Source organism: Hylobates moloch, unplaced genomic scaffold, assembly GCF_009828535.3.
Source record: "Hylobates moloch isolate HMO894 unplaced genomic scaffold, HMol_V3 SCAFFOLD_5, whole genome shotgun sequence".
Lineage (NCBI taxonomy): Eukaryota > Metazoa > Chordata > Mammalia > Primates > Hylobatidae > Hylobates > Hylobates moloch.
Genome location: NW_026652280.1, coordinates 17,373,750 through 17,390,542, shown reverse-complemented (window position 1 = coordinate 17,390,542; position 16,793 = coordinate 17,373,750). Strand labels below are relative to the sequence as shown.

General features: G+C 33.5%; 1 protein-coding gene across 9 annotated transcripts in view; it reads left to right on the top strand.

The window, feature by feature from the left end:
• Window positions 1-16,793, top strand: part of RELCH (RAB11 binding and LisH domain, coiled-coil and HEAT repeat containing) — a 120,987-nt gene that overhangs the window by 42,879 nt on the left and 61,315 nt on the right. For 5 of the 9 annotated variants that reach the window (XM_058438286.1, XM_032152116.2, XM_058438285.1 and 2 more), the window contains 4 exons: window positions 1,615-1,690; window positions 2,714-2,809; window positions 2,959-2,982; window positions 15,764-15,876. In XM_058438286.1, coding sequence (XP_058294269.1) covers window positions 1,615-1,690; window positions 2,714-2,809; window positions 2,959-2,982; window positions 15,764-15,876 — 309 coding nt within the window. The remainder of the gene's footprint in view (window positions 1-1,614; window positions 1,691-2,713; window positions 2,810-2,958; window positions 2,983-15,763; window positions 15,877-16,793) is intronic. The other 4 variants (XM_032152119.2, XM_032152118.2, XM_032152117.2 and 1 more) reach the window with 1 other exon arrangement.

Sequence of the window (16,793 nt, the reverse complement as noted above, 5' to 3'; positions counted from 1 at the left end):
CCTCAAACCTTATGGTATGAGAGAGACAGACAAGCAATAACACTAAGGTATGAAAAGTAGCATAATAAAATAAGTTCAACTTACTTTGGGAACATGTAATCAAGGCACTAACTTAGTCTTCAAAGCAGGAAAGTTTCATAGAAGTGTCATCCAAGATTTGAAGACTATGTAAGAGTTAACAAACAAAGAGGTAAAAGAAAGAGTGTTCTCACGTGCACAAATGAAACAGTGCTTTAGGGGAACAAAGAAGGGTTTAGTAAGGCTTAAGCAAATAATGCTAGTGAAAGGAAGGATAGAAGACAAAGTTGGAGAAGTAAGCAAAGTCTAAGAAGTCGTGTAAGCTTGCGTTAATTTATTTTAGAGGTTGGGACATGATGGTATCTAAGCTTTAGAAAGGGTCCTCTGAGTTAGAGGTAATTGGAAGGTAGCAAGACTGGGAGCAAGGAAACTATACGGGTATATGTTGGAAGAACCCAAGTAAGAAATGATGGAGGCCTGTTCTATATTCAGACATTGGTAATGGGAAGGGAAAGAAGTATATGGATCTGCAAGATTATTAGAAGTTAAAAGATTGAATGGATTTGGGGTGAAGATAAAGGGAAGGAAGCCAGGGACGATGGCATTTGCCTCTAATCCCAGCTACTCAGGAGGCTGAGATGGAAGGATCGCTTGAGCCCAGGAGTTCTAGACCAGCATGGGCAATACAGCAAGACCCCATCTCGAAAAAAAGGATCAAGCCTGATTTGAGGTTTCTGACTTGGGCATGTGGAAGGATTATGGTCCCCCTCTGAGGGAATATGAGAGGAGCATAAAACAGCAAAAGGCTCAAGCTTTGGTACAGTACTCTATAATCATAGAAATTACTGAGCGCCATTTTGTGGTGTATACTAAATAAGCTTTAGTATTGGTGTTAGCCTTTTCTTTGCAGATTTAACACATAAAGAAAGTACAACTCATAGTTATAATTTTATGAATAATACAACATAGAGACTGGTGTTGTTTTAGAAATATAAATGTTTTAACCTCCTTTATTAAACATAAATAGGCTAATATTTTCAACTGCAAACAGAAATTTTCTTTAAAATGTATCATGAATATTGAATGAGCTGTGCCTCCATTTGTCTTTAGACTTATTGTATGTGGTTTTCTAATATTCAGATTTATCATTGCCATTATATATATCTGCAAAGCTTTAATTTCTCTCAGCAATATACCAGGTCAACCTTTATCCACTTCACCTTTGTGTTTACCTTTCTGGGACCATAGAGAATTGGGGTTGGAGAAAGTCCTTATTTCAGATTTTCAAATCATTTCTATAGTCATTGATCTACTATACCACTTTAGGTTTGATCCACTAACTATAAATGCTATTTTTTCACATAACATTAAACTACTGCAAGAACACCAGTTACTGTTGATTTTTTTTCTCCTAAGTGACCTGTGTAAGTTTCTCCAGTGAAGTGTTCTTCAAGTCACTGATGGCTCAGAAATCTGGTTAGCTTTGCGGGGTAGGATTAATGCTGGAATGGAAGTTATAATACATAACTTAAATTTCTCCTTAAATGTCAGTGGTAATTATTTGATATTGTGTCTTTTTCATACATTTTCTTCTAGGAAATTGTCTCCTGCATTCCATCAAGCACTACTCTCTTTTTGTCGAATGTCAGCAGATAGTCGTTTAGGATACGAGGTAAATTATACCACCTATTTCCACAACTTTTTAAAAACATTCTACTGTTTTTCTTCTTTTTAGTTTCTCTTCCACAGAAGCATCTATGATAAGACTGTATTTCAAATGCAAATCCATTATGTAAAATAATGCTGTAAGATATAGTTCCTAAAATTTTAAACTTTTAAGGAAAGTAGTTGATTATTTCTATTTTTTCTATTAACATTTTATTAACGTTAAAGTTACCTTTTATAAACTCTATTTTTAATAGTATGTCTAATGACAGCGTCTCTTAGATATAATTCAGAAAACCAACTTGTGTATACTGTTTATATATTAATTGTTTATTTAAATTACTCTATTATTTTCATTTCATTAGGAGTGGTTATGTCCAATAGTTGAGTTTATTGGTTTGCATATTAGTTTTTCTCAACTATCTTGTATTTATTTTTGCAGATTGGTCTTGAGGGGGTATTTTATTATTACCATTTTTTCTTATCTCTGTACTCACTCCTCCTTTTCTAGCTGTTTTGTGTTTCATTTCACTTGACTTCCCATGGGCTTCTGTTCCACAATGTCATTGAGAATATCACAGAGCTAGATAGAGGATGGTTTGGATGCACTCTGGCAATCTTCATTGTAAGACTGGATCACCTTCCTTAGCCTACCCCTTGTATTTCCAAGTTCTTTGTACAGATTATCACTGTAGCTAATGGTTGTAGCTTTGTGAGCATCTCTTCAAGGACAAAAACAAACATTGAGGCTGCCGTACTCCTGTGCTATCCCCCCTACTTGTTCCCAGAAATGAAGCCTATTAGGCCTCCTTGGCTTCACCCTTGATTTTTATGGTATTTTAAATCTGTTTCTAGCCCAAAGAAATATGGATGTTGATGGGAGCACTGTTGCTGTTGTTGTTATCATAAGTTAAAATATTGGAATGTGTGTTTAGAGCAGAGGTATCAGGGCCTAAAGAATGAACTTTTCCATATTATTATGCACAGAAGTTCTCCACTATCATTGTTTATTAATTCTTTGGTTTTCTAGGTGTCTCGTATTGCAGACAGTGAAAAAAGCGTTATGTTAATGCTGGGACGCTGCCTGCCACACATTGTTCCCAATGTGCTATTGGCAAAGAGAGAGGTAAGACACATAAAAGTATTTTCGTCCCAGTAATCCCATCATGTTGTCCATTTTTTGTCATTTCGAAGTTGAGTGTTATATTTTTATTTTGTTAAAGTCTATTACTTGCAATCATATTCTTACTTTTGTGCATGCATCTCTGCTCCTAGAGAATGGTTTTACACCTCTGTCAGGTGAGTTCAGTAAAACTGCATGATATTCATGTTTTTCCAATTTTACTTAAAGCATTGTTAGCTTCTGCAGCACTAACTATTACTGTAGGTCCATTTATGTGCCATGAACATTGTCTGGTTTTTACATTACCAGTTAACTAATTATCTGTGCTGTTGGTATGATATGCTTCATATGTCTACAGAAATGGACACTCTTTGTATTGAAAATTAACAGGGATGAATAATATAACACTAGTCAGGACGAATAATATAACACTAGTCATAAATGTACTTGTAGTTGCCGATTATAAATGTGTTATTATGCTTGTTTGGCAATAAATCACATTTCTCTTATAATAGGATAGTTGTAATACTGACTACAACAACTTTTTAAAGTACCTTTTTTATTTTTCTTGCAGTTAACGGGTTATTGACAGATGCTTTAAGTATCCAAAATACATTTGCAAATATATTTGAGTCCACATAGCCTATGTTATGATCCATAAACACTATAGGAAGTTATCTTTATGGTTGTATTTATAAATTATTATTAAATGTAGTTATATTTAGTCAATAAAAGATTAATGGGAAGTTATTTATAATCTCATTTAAATGACAGTGGATGTTTGCAGGTAATTTAAATTATTTTATTGAATTATTCTGTTCTTGAGATAAAATTTTTAGATCAAAAAAATTTTGTAAAGAATAAATGAAGACTATTTTAGAGTGTATCTTGTAACTTTATATTGTTATCTTCTTAATATTTGCCACTGATTTAATCATAATTTCTGGGACCTACAGTATGATAGGTACATAATGCATTGGCAAAACCCATTTAAAGCTTATTTTCAATTATCTATTTAGCACAAGAAATTTGTACTGATCCTCAAGAAAACATGTAGAGCTTTAAAATTTTTATCCCCATAGCTATTTTTAATAAAAACAATTTAAAAGATGGTTTTCCACTGATGGCTTTATTTTTACCTAATTATTTTAAAATAGTCATAAGATATTAATAAGTATGGAAAGTCTTATATGTCTTGAAGGATCAGTGTCCAATTTCAGATTGTTTTGCAGTTCTGCTTGGCAGAATGGTGTTTGAGCTTCTTTTCCTTTTTTAGCTTGTAACATAATCCATGTAATGCATTAATGTTTGCATCCCTTTTACTGTATTTCCTTAATATCATCTTTAGAGTGTTACAGAAACCTAATTATTATGAAATTCAGTTTTAGCTTTTTTATTTTAATTTTTCATATTATCATAAAAGACTACCACTAAAATGATTATACTGCATGAAATATTTATAAATTTGCATCATCAGTAATCAGATACATTATACATACAGATTATATACATATATGCACACATATAACTAATTTGTGGTATGATGTTTACTTTTCTGGCTGATTTTAAATTTTTTATAATTAAAAATATATATTTCATGAAAAACTGATCATCTATCTTTGTTCATTTAATTATTTGTATGTTTTGTCAGAAAAGTTGCCATTTATAATAAAATGAAATTGTATTTCCTCAAAATTAAATTGGTAAATAATGAAATATGTCTTAGAGTGATTTAAAATCAATCCCTGAGTATAAAAGAACAAAACGTTTTTTCATTACATCTCTTGATATTGAATTACTTTTTAATATTTCACCCCTGTTTCTTATTATAAATCTATATATATCTCTCTCTATGGAGAGACAGAGAGAGTTGGTTTTTTGTTTTGTTTTGTTTTTTGGGTTTTTTTTTATTTGAGGCAGGTTCTCACACTGTCACTCAGGCTGGAGTACAGTGGCACAGTCATGGCTCGCTACAGCCTCAAACTCCAGGGCTTAAGCATTAAATCTACATTTTTATAAAACTCCTGTGATTGAAGGATTAATATTTTGACTTCTTATTTCTCAAGTTTGATATATATTCTCTTGTCAGCAAAAGCCTTTTTATTGGTATTTAAATAAAATTTAAATGTTCTTTAGTAAACTGAACTGAGTAATATCTTAGCTGATTAAATAAAGCATTAGAAACAGGGTTTAATGTTTTGATTAATATGTTTACATGGTGTAATTTTTTAATGTAAAAAAATGTACAATGAAAATTCCTTTATTCCTGTCCTTGAGCTTCTGTCCCACATGCAGTCAGTTTCGCTAGCTTCTAGAGTATTCTTTCAAGTCCTTTGACCATTTGTAAATTTGATTGTTTATCTTCATGTTTTTAAGTTGTAAGAGTTTTTTACATATTCTGGGTAGTAAACCCTTATCATATATATGATTTGCAAATATTTTCTTTCATCCTGTAGGTTTTCTTTTACACTCTTGATCATATCCTTTGATGGGCAAATGTTTTCCATTTTTATGAAATCTGATTTATCTATTTTTTTGTTGTGGTGTTTGTGCTTTAAGTATCAATTTTAAGAAACCATTGCCAAGTCAATCAATGTTATAGAAGATATATATATATGTATATGAATATATATAAGAGCTAAAGCTATAAAACAATTAGAGGAAAACATTTTTTATATATATTTAGGTCAATGATTCATTTTGAGTTAATTTTTATATATGGAGTAAAACAGGGTCTAACTTTATTCTTTTGATATGGCTATCCAGTTATCCAGAAACATTTGTTCAAGATAAAAAATTTCCTCTTTTGAATAGTCGTGCTACTTTTGTCAAAAATCAGTTGGGCCTAGATTCTTCGGGTTTATTTCTGGACTTTCAGTTCTATTCCATTGGTCTGTACGTCTAGCCGTATGCCACTACCACACTGTTTTGATAACTTGTTTGTAGTAAGTTTTGAAATTGGGACATATGAGTCCTCTAACTGCACTTCACTATTGTCTGTTCAGGGTCCCTTGCAGTTCCATATGAATTTGATGCTCAGCTTTTCACTTCTGCAAAACAGGTCATTGAAATTTTTATAGAGATTACATTAAATCTGCAGATCTCTTTGGGAGTATTGTTATCCTAACAACATTAAGTTTTCCAGTTCATGGACATGGAATGTCTTTTTGTTTTAGATCTTTAATTTCTTTCAGTAATATTTTTAGTTTTTAGTGTACAATTCTTTCACTTCTTTGGCTAAATTTATTCCTAGGTATTTTGTTCTCTTGGACGGTATTGTAAATGGAATTGTTCTTTTAATTTTCTTTTCAAGAAAGGAAAGGTTTATCCTGGTTTATCAAAACAGCACTGGTCATTGTGTGTTGATCTTAAATCTTGCAATTTTGCTGCGTTTGCTTATTAACTCTAATCGTTTTTTATGGGTTCTATGAGATTTTCTACATATATAGAATCGCGTCATCTGCACGTAAAGAGATAGTTTTGCTTCTTCTTTACAATTTAGATGGCTTTTATTTTTTCCTCTTGCTTAATTGCTCTGGCTAGGACTTCCAGTACAATTTGGATGGTAATGTTTTGAGAAAGCAATATCCTTGCCTTGTTTCTGATCTTACAGGAAAGCTTCAATCTTTCACCATTGACTATGATGTTTGCTATAGAATTTTTATAAATGCCCTTTGTCATATTAAGGAAGTTTCCTTTTATCCTTAGTTTGCTAAATGTTCTTATCATAAAATGGCATTGGGCCAGGCGCGGTGGCTCACGCTTGTAATCCCAGCACTTTGGGAGGCCGAGGCGGGCGGATCACGAGGTCAGGAGATCGAGACCACGGTGAAACCCCGTCTCTACTAAAAAAAAAATACAAAAAATTAGCCGGGCGTGGTGGCGGGTGCCTGTAGTCCCAGCTACTCGGAGAGGCTGAGGCAGGAGAATGGCGTGAACCCGGGAGGCGGAGCTTGCAGTGAGCCGAGATTGCGCCACTGCACTCCAGCCTGGGCAACAGAGCGAGACTCCGTCTCAAAAAAAAAAATAAATAAATAAAAATAAAATGGCATTGAATTTGCCACATGCTTTTTCTGCATCTATTGAGATGATAATGTGATTTTTCCCCCTTCGTTCTACTGTGATATGCCTGCATTATTAATACATTGCCTGATTTTATGTTAAACCACCCTTGCATTCATGAGATACATCCCATTTGGCCTTGGTTTATAAACCTTCTAATGTGCTTTTGGATCTGTCGTTAGTATTTTGTTGAGTATTTTTGTGTCTATATTCATAAGGGATACTGTTGTGTGGTTTTCTATCTTGTGTTTTGGTATTTGGTATTGGTTTTGGTATTGGGCTAAGGCTGGCTTGATAGGGTATAGGAACTCTTTAGTCTGTTTCCTTGTTATAAGTCTGTTGGGATTTTCTACTTACCGAATCAGTTTGGTGATTTCTGTGATTCTGGGAATTAGTTCATTTCATCTTGATTATCTGATTTGTTGATGAACAGTTATTCATAGTATTAACTTATATATCTTTTAATTTCTGTAACGTTGGTACTAACATCCTTGCTTTCATTTCTGATCCTAGTTATTTGCATCTTCTCTCTTTTTCAGTCAGTCTAGCTAAACGTTTGTCAATTTTGTTTCTCTTTTCAAGAACCAACTTTTGATTTTGTTAATTCTCTTTATTGTTTTTCTAGTCTATGTTTCATTTATCTGTGCTCTAATCTTTATTATTTATTTCCTTCTGCTGGCTTTGGGTTTAGTTTGATCTTTCTGTAGTTCCATAAGATATTGAATGACTGACTTGAGATCTTTTTTAATATAGGTATTTATAGCTATAAATTTCCCTCTGAGTACTGCTTTTGCTGTATCTCATTTGTTTTGGTATGTCGTTTTCATTTTCATTCATCTCAATGTTTTCTCATTGATTCATGATTTCTTCCTTGACCTATTGCTTATTTAAGAGCATGTTGTTTAATAGCCACAAATTTGTGAATGTTCCGTTTTTCTTGTGTTACTGATTCTTAATTTCATTCTGTTGTAGTCAGACAAATACTTTATGTGATTTTGATCTTTTAAATTTACTAAGAATTACCTATGCTTAACTTATGGTCTGTCCTGGAGAACGTTCTGTGTGCATTTGAGAAGAATATATATTCTGCTGATTGAGTGTTCTATATAATTTTATTAGATTTAGTTGTTTTATAAAGTTCGGGTTCTCTATTTCCTTACTGATCTTCTGTCTAGAATTTCTGTGCAGTATGAAAGTAGAGTATTGAAGACTCCAACTATTATTGTAGAACTGTCTTATATTCTTTCAGAGATACTTTGTGCATGTATAAATTCAAATATGTGATCTTTTCCCCATGATTTAAACAAATGATACTGTATTCTATGCACTAGTCTCTACTTTGCTGTTTTTATACTTAACATTAGATTTTACTTTTTATATCATGATATAAAGAACTTTCTATTAGTGTTTTCAAACTTTGACTACACCTTCAGTAAAAAAGATGCTTTACATCATGTGCCAGTATGTACCCACATATATAAAATTAAAAGTTTTACAAAACATAAAGACAAGCAATACCAAACATGATTTTATAAATATTTTGGAAAAGTAAAGAAAAAAATCCTTAAATAAGCAATTAAAAAAGAAAAACATGCTGTTCATGACCCATTCAACTGATTTGTGACCCACTGTTTTAAAGATAGTAGGATAAAGGTTTAATCAAAGCTGTCTAATAAATTAAACTTTTTAAAATAGAAAGCACGATGAATATAGATATTAGCATTATTTGTTTTTCTTTAAAACAAGAAAAAGAAAAAAGTAACAACTTTACTCAATCTTCAGGTTACAATTATAATATTTTTTAATTCAGTGCATCTTATTTTAAATCTAAGATGCAATTGGTTGTAACAGTTATGTTTCTTTAAGAAAGAAAAAGAGGCCGGGCACGGTGGCTCACGCTTGTAATCCCAGCACTTTGGGAGGCCGAGGCGGGCGGATCACGAGGTCAGGAGATCGAGACCACGGTGAAACCCCGTCTCTACTAAAAAACACAAAAAATTAGCCGGGCGCGGTGGCGGGCGCCTGTAGTCCCAGCTACTCGGAGAGGCTGAGGCAGGAGAATGGCGTGAACCCGGGAGGCGGAGCTTGCAGTGAGCCGAGATTGCGCCGCTGCACTCCAGCCTGGGCGACAAAGCGAGACTCCATCTCAAAAAAAAAAAAAGAAAGAAAGAAAGAAAGAAAGAAAAAGAATCCCAGTTGAATTATGGCGTGCTATCTATCATAAGATACACCCATATTTCAAAGATACTAAAAAGTTTTACAGAAATATATACCTCTTAGGTTCTTTGAAATAATGGTAGTTTCTTTTTACTAACTTATATTTTAAAGTCAAATATTTATCTCTGCTGTAATCTTTATTATTTCCTTCCTTCTGCTGGCCTTGAGTTTAGTTGATCTTTCTGTAGTTCCTTGCCTGTTCATTTTGGGGGAGAAAAATAAAAGATGGACTCATTTTTTATATGTGGCTTACATAGTAGTTCATTTTAATGGATTGGTTCAGGAAACTTGAATCTTTTGAGCCAAATTATAGAATAAATATATTTGTCATTTGATAAATGTATATAGTAAATAAGCTAAAGTAGTTGGTTTTTCACAATTTCTGCTTTAACCGCATTTGAAGAGGAAATTCTATAATTAAAAAATCAAATTTTATAAAAGATTACTTCAAGTAGCATTTTTGGTAGTCATACATCAAAATGTAACTTTCAGTTTCATTCTGTGCCAAGGAAATATATTCTATCAGCTAGCTAAGTTGGAAAATCAAAGGAGAAATCTGGGGCTGAGATGGGAGTGGAAATGAGGAGAGACTTAATGGAGACTAGCTTTCCTTTTGGGATATTGGAAGTCTTCTAAAATTATATTGTAATGATGGTTGTACAACTCTGAATATGCTAAAAACCACTGAATATACACTTGAAATGGATGGACTTTATGAAAGATGAAACATATCTCAATAAAACCGTCATTAAAAACGCAAAGGAGAAAACCACTTATCTCAGTAAAGCTGTAACAACCAAGGCAAAGGAAAGAACCAATTCTCTAAAAGTTTTTAAAGTAGTTGGTACCTCTACAGACCTCCCTTCCCGTGAGAAACTAGACTTTGATCTTCTACATTGCCACTCATGTTTCCTTCATAGAAAACTTACAAGTAATGATCGCCTCAGAGGATCATAACTCTATGAGAGTTATACAGTAGTATAGTGGATACGTGTAATAAAGTAGATAGGAAGTTTTGACTCCCTTCTTTACACCTGTGTGATGTTGGCATGTGTGCATATTTAATTTTGTGAGTAAATCACATTTCTTTGGCAATAATGAGACTTGAGGTAAGGTTATTTAGGTACTTTAGGTTTCCTAAAGATTGAGCCCTGGAAATTATAGGTATTTAATATTAATAATTCTAAGAATAAATTTTTTAGCAGCCCTTGAATTGTAAAACTTTTACAGAGGTGAGTAATCTTGTTTTTTTTTTTTTTTTCTTATGTGAGTCTTTGTAATGTCTGTCTTTATTGGGTTTCCTTTTTATATGAACAGTAACATGCTGAAAAGTTTCAACTGAAAAGTTAAATCAGAGGTGTACACTATCTACAGACCAACAAAGGCTCACAGATAGGTTTGTTTGGCCTACTCAGTAATGTTAAAAATGATGTGCTAGTTATCAAACTTTTAAAAACTGATATTTTACCTAAAAATACAAAATTTTGGCTTTTTTTGAAAACTCCTAGTCTGGAGTTTTCCTCCAGTCTAAGAGCACTAGACTTATATTTCCAAATGATTTTTTCAATTGGAGCACAGTTACTGTCCCCTGTAGGTGGGACATGAGACCTCTAGTTAGCCACAGTTGCTACCATACTTTTTTGCCCCTAGTCACTAAAGCCCCGTGTTAGTGCTGTTTATCATCATGTTTGCATTATCGATACCCTTTATTTTACATGTTTACGTTACCTTCTTGACCCTCCTTGTCTTGTACTGATAAGCCTTTTGTTTGGGTTCCTCCATGCCTTCTGTGCTATGTATTAAATTTTATACACTTGTATCTTGGCTTATCAGTACCCTAATTTTCACATTATATCCAAATGTAATATATATTTGGATATATTGTAATATATATTTGGATATAATGTAATGTGACAATTAGGGTACTGATAAGCCAAGATACAAGTGTATCTTGTATCTTGACACTAATAAGTAAAATAATGTCACATTGTATTTGGATATAATCCAAATAAAATAATAAGTAAATATGATATCACATTATATTTGTATATAATCTTGACAATTAGAATACTGATAAGCCAAGGATATCTTAGCTGCTTTGGAACAGATATTTTTATATTGCTTGTTGTCTTTCCTTCCTTCTTCAGTTGTTTCTACTCCATCCCCAATTGTTTTCAGCATATGTTCTTTCCTTTGGATTGTGCAAAAGAATTATCTTGATTTATTTAAATATGGATATTAAATATTGAAATTTAAATTTCAAAAGATTACCATTGACTCAAAGAAAATCATTTTCTTTTTTTTTTTTTTTTTTGGTGACAGCGTCTCACTCTGTCACCCAGGCTGGAGTCCAGTGGCACAATCACAGCTCACTGCAGCCTTGACCTTCTGACCTCAATAGATCCTCCTACCTCAGCCTCCCAAGCAACTGCAACTACAGGTGCACACCACCACACCCAGCTAATTTTTGTATTTTTGGTAGAGATGGGGTTTCGCCATCTTGCCCAGGCTGGTTTCAAATGCTAATCCTCTTCTATTAATGAATTCTAAAAGTCCTAGAAATTCTGCAGTAGGATTACTATACTGATTTTCTCTTTAATGATCGTAGACACTCTGTTAAATATTTCACTTCAATACACATTACTGAGTACTCTCTAGGTTGCCAAATCATGTTTTAAAATATTAAAGATTCCTATTGCTTAAAATATGGCTATATTACCTGGGAACAGTGGCACATAGTTCCAGCTACTCAGGAGGCTGAGGCAGGAGGATCTTGTGGAGTTCTAAATAAGGGGGGGGAGTTGGGCTGGTGAGACTGAGGGAAAGCAAAAAAAGAAAGTGGATAAGCTGTAAGTCTGCCTTTCTTTATGGTCCAGGACACATAGCCCTCCTGTGCAAATAACTCACAATCTTCCTGCACAAAGCTATCACCAGACACCTCAGCTAGTAGAAAAATGCAAATTAGCTCACTGCAACCTTAGCTTTATCAGTACTGCACAAAGCCCTCTTCAGCACACAGCATGAGCACCAGCAACTCTTTGTCTCCTTGCAGTTAGCTCCTCTCTTGCTGACCTGCCCTTTGCTTTCTTGCAATGTATTTTCCTACTTTGTCTAATATATCTGCCTTTCTTTACCCACAACTGTCTTGGCAAATTATTTTTACCACTCAGAGCAACACCAGCCCTGATAGTCACTGCCTGCAACAGATCTCTTGAGCCCAGGAGTTTAGGACAGTAGTGTGCTATGATCATGCCTGTAAATAGCCAATTGCCTTCAAGCCTGGGCAATATAACAAGACCCAGTCTCTTAATAAAAAGAAAGAAATACGAACACATAAGTTTTATTATGTGAAGCAAAAAAAATTATCTTTTGGATCTAATATTACCCAAGCCATAGTTATTTTCTTACCATGGTTATTATTTTAATATTACATGAGATGTTAAATCTAATATGCCTAAGGATTTTTTATTGCTCTATTATTCTCATTTACATTTAGTCTTTCAAAGATGTTTTTAGAACACCTTGTCTTCTGATGGAAATTTAATCACCATTTTTTAAATGCTGTATTCAGAATTATAAGGAAAGTTTTAAGACTATACTTTTTCAGTGTGAGAGGTGATGCCAAAGGGAGAATATTGATTCAAGTCTATTAACTTATGAATAGTCTGAAAATGGTAAATACAGACTTAGTAAGTTCTAGTGTGGATTTATTAGTGTTTCAGAGGCTTGAAAGATGAATTCACAATAAATGTGAATAAATAACACAACAGACATATACTTATAGAATCTATTATTTTATTTTAATAGCAATACAAATAGAAGTTATAAATAAATGGATAATTGAGAAATTAGGATATTTGGGGACAGTCTCAATCTAGCAATTATCCTAATCGTGTTCCTTGCTGGCTCTGTCAGAAACAGACCACTCTTTCTGCCTTTTTCTTCCTCACTTACTGGACCTCTTCTCAGCTCTGTGTTGCTGTAAGAGGAAGAAGCCATCTGGCATCCTTTACACTCTGAGTTGTAACTGCCATAGCCATAATATGCCAAGGTGGACCACTCTCCTTGGCATGGAATAGCAACCAAAAATTATTGGCAGTGACTTCCCATATGTTGTTAATTTGCCAGCGAGAAATAAAAGCTGATGGCAATATCAATTATAACTGTGATTAAGAAAAGTGAAAAATATTTTTTTCAAAGTCCTAAAGTCACAGAAATTTAGGGTTCAAGGAGACAAGGACTCACAAATACTTTCCTTCTAATATGTCAGTTTGAATTGATTCATAACAACTGCTGTGTTGAAAAGGCTTTTTTAGGCCATCTTTGCTTTCAGAAGGAAAAATTAGCAGCAATAGATAAATTGCAGAATGTTTGTGTTTTCCATTTGTGCATTAATCTTAATTCCTACATGTTTCACTTGAAGAAACTGAAAGAGAAATTTGTGCTTTTCTTCAGTTTCCTGGTACTAAGTGGTAAACTAAGGTAAGAACTCTTTCAGCTCCTGGGCCAGAGTTCTCAGTTTGGCACATCTGTAGCCATATTTCAGTTAAAATATTGTCCATATTAATGTATGACATAAACTTCCTCCTTGATTAAGGATCACTAAGCCTCATGATAAAAAAGAAAAATAAAATAAAATATAAGGCATAAAGGATAAAGAGCAACACAGTTGTTTTTGTATGCTTGTTTTTGAGATAAAGAAGTTAAAGATTATACTCTACATTTTAAGTGTGTGTGTGTGTGTGTGTGCGTGTTAGCAATTATAGCAGCTGTCTTACCTTCATTTCATAACTTTAAACAGTAATAGGCTAGGAAGAGAATGGAAAAAAATAGTATGAGAAGTATACATGTAGAGATGATGGGAAAGTAGGAACGGGGATTAGGAGGAAACAAGATCTGACATGAAGACAAAGTACAAATAAAATTTTTAGGGCCTTTCTTGGTTTTCAGGCATTAGAATAGCTTCTCACTTTTTTAATGCTTCCATTAAAAAATTAGAACCTTAAGGTTCTACTCTCAGTAGTATACCCTGATGATGCAATGTCTTGGTCCTCTCATTAGTATCATTGCCTCTCAGCAGCCCATATGGAATCAACTAAGGATTAGGACAGTCCTTGCTATTAATGATCTCCTACCCTAATATTGTTAAATTTCCAGCCAGACAGAATATTTACTATTTTGTAAAAGGTTGTTTATTTTCTTCTACAGAATCAGGACTAATCCATCAAGCATTATATTAAGCCTCTAGGGAAAACATATAGGATCTACACATATGCTGTGTCTCTCATTCCCAGTGCAAAATTATTTTTCCTAATCATTTTTTATTCCTTTTCAATTATTCACTAAGGTAAAACCTACAGAGGTGCCCAAACAGGAAGACTGAAAATGGCAGAATAAATGTTTCACATTCTTTTTTTCTCAGATATATTCTTAGCTCCTCTTACCTATATCTTTGTACCTTCAAATTTAAGATTTACAATATATAAAGACTTTAGAAATAATGGAGAGAGACTTCTAGTCATACATTTAAGCTTCAGTTTCAACTCTTCGAAAAATCATCTCTTTCTTAGGAAGCATCTGCAAAGTGTGAAAATACTTCAACAGTGTAGACTTTTATCACGCTTTTCTTTAGGTTACATTATTATGTTTGTTAGGTTATATTATTATAGACAATAATAATCATGCATTATTACATAGTGATCAATTTCTATTTTAAATCTCTTAACAGTTTTGGGTGAATATCAAGGCAAATGGGAAAGAAATGGATGTAGTCATTCTTCCCTTCTTAATTACATCATAGTGATTTCTTTACCATATTTATAAAATATTGTTTACATAACTTAGAGGATTTCTCGCAAAAATATTTTATTACTTTTGGACCATTATTCTTCTTAGATTTGAAAATCTACTCAAATGAAAAACATTAATGTATTTTGAATGTACTTTAGTGTTAAGAATTTCATCTTAAGTAAAATGTAAAACAACATAATTAATTTCAAGTGTTTCTTAGAAATAAACTTTTAGCTCTTACTTTCCTACAAAATGCTGAATTTACCTCTGCATATTGAATGTGAAGAAAACAAAATATTGTTAAAAATTTATATTTCAACATCAAATATTTCTACTGTTACTCTGTAGTGGTACTGAGAGGACTCAACATCTGTGAAAATGGTCTTTTTAGTTAGGCACTGGGTCAAGTGCTAAGGGTACAAAATTATTAGATCTAATCATAAGGACATTATGTTGTCCTTATAGAAGTGGGAAAAGTGGTCTTTATTTTTTATTGTCTTTTTAAGTTTTAGATTATAGTGGACTTCTGCAACTTTTGTTTAAAAACACTTTCAGAATTAAAATTACGGTGTCAGCATGTCACATGATGGAATGTTATTTAGTGTAAAAGCTAGTGGGCCCTTGGGAAGTACTGGATGAAAAACCAAGGCTAGTTGAATCTTAAGCCACTTTTGTTACATTGTGATTTACATTTCCTCCACAACCAACGCATAAACGTTTCAGTGTAGACATCTCTTGAATTACCAACCTTACACAATTAAAATTTACCCTTTTGTTTATTGAGGTTTATTTCACTGTAAATGTCCATTTAAGAATATTCTGGAGAAAAAAAAAGAATATTCTGCAATGTGTTTTTATTTGAATTTTTCCACCCTCGTATTTCTTTAGGAGTTGATCCCCCTCATATTGTGTACAGCATGTCTACATCCTGAGCCTAAAGAGCGAGATCAGCTTCTCCACATACTTTTCAATTTGATCAAGAGGCCAGATGATGAGCAAAGGTGGGTATGATTACATATTTGAAAAAGAAATACAGTGTGACTTTCTGATTTTACTAATTAGGCATCAAGATTACCATTTTAATCTAAAATGCCTTCTTTCCTTCCAGTATCTATTTTAGCAGTGCCGGATCATTCCACCATCATGGATTCACTCCTTCATGGTTTCAAAACCTATGAAAATGCATTTCAAACTATAATGTCATCATCAGGTTCCCTTTCCTCCTCACCTTCTCTTTTTAAAGAGACCTGGAATTTACTGCAGCAAAGAAATAGATAATAGGGAAATCACTCTAAGAAATTTAGCTTATGCATAATAAATAAAACCTAAAACAAAAATAGCTTTCTAAAATATGTATAAATCCTACTAAGATCAGATTACTTATCACCTGCTATAATTACTGACAAGTCTCATTGTTTAAATCTTTGAAAAGGAATTCTGTACCTTCTCAAAATGTTACGTTTCGGCCAGGCGCCATGGCTCATGCCTGTAATCCCAGGACTTTGAGAGGCCGAGGCAGGCGGATTATCTGAGGTCAGGAATTCGTGACCAGCCTGGCCAACATGGTGAAACCCTCTCTCTTCTAAAAATACAAAAAAATTAGCCGGGCGTGGTGGTGGGCACCTGTAATCCCAGCTACTCAGGAGGCTGAGGCAGGAGAATCACTTGAACCCAAGAGGCAGAGGTTGCAAATGAGCCAAGAACATGCCATTGCACTCCAGCCTGGGAGACAAGAGTGAAACTCCATCTCAAAAAAAAAAAAAAAGTTAAGTTTCTCAAGGTTGCTACACAGATACAGGTACTGAAGGCCATTATCTAAATTATCTTGTATTTTTGAGGGACTAATTCAATTTCTTGTAAAAATGTAAATATTCTCTGAAAATTTCAAGATAGTTACTTTTGTCTGAAAAAAATCTGC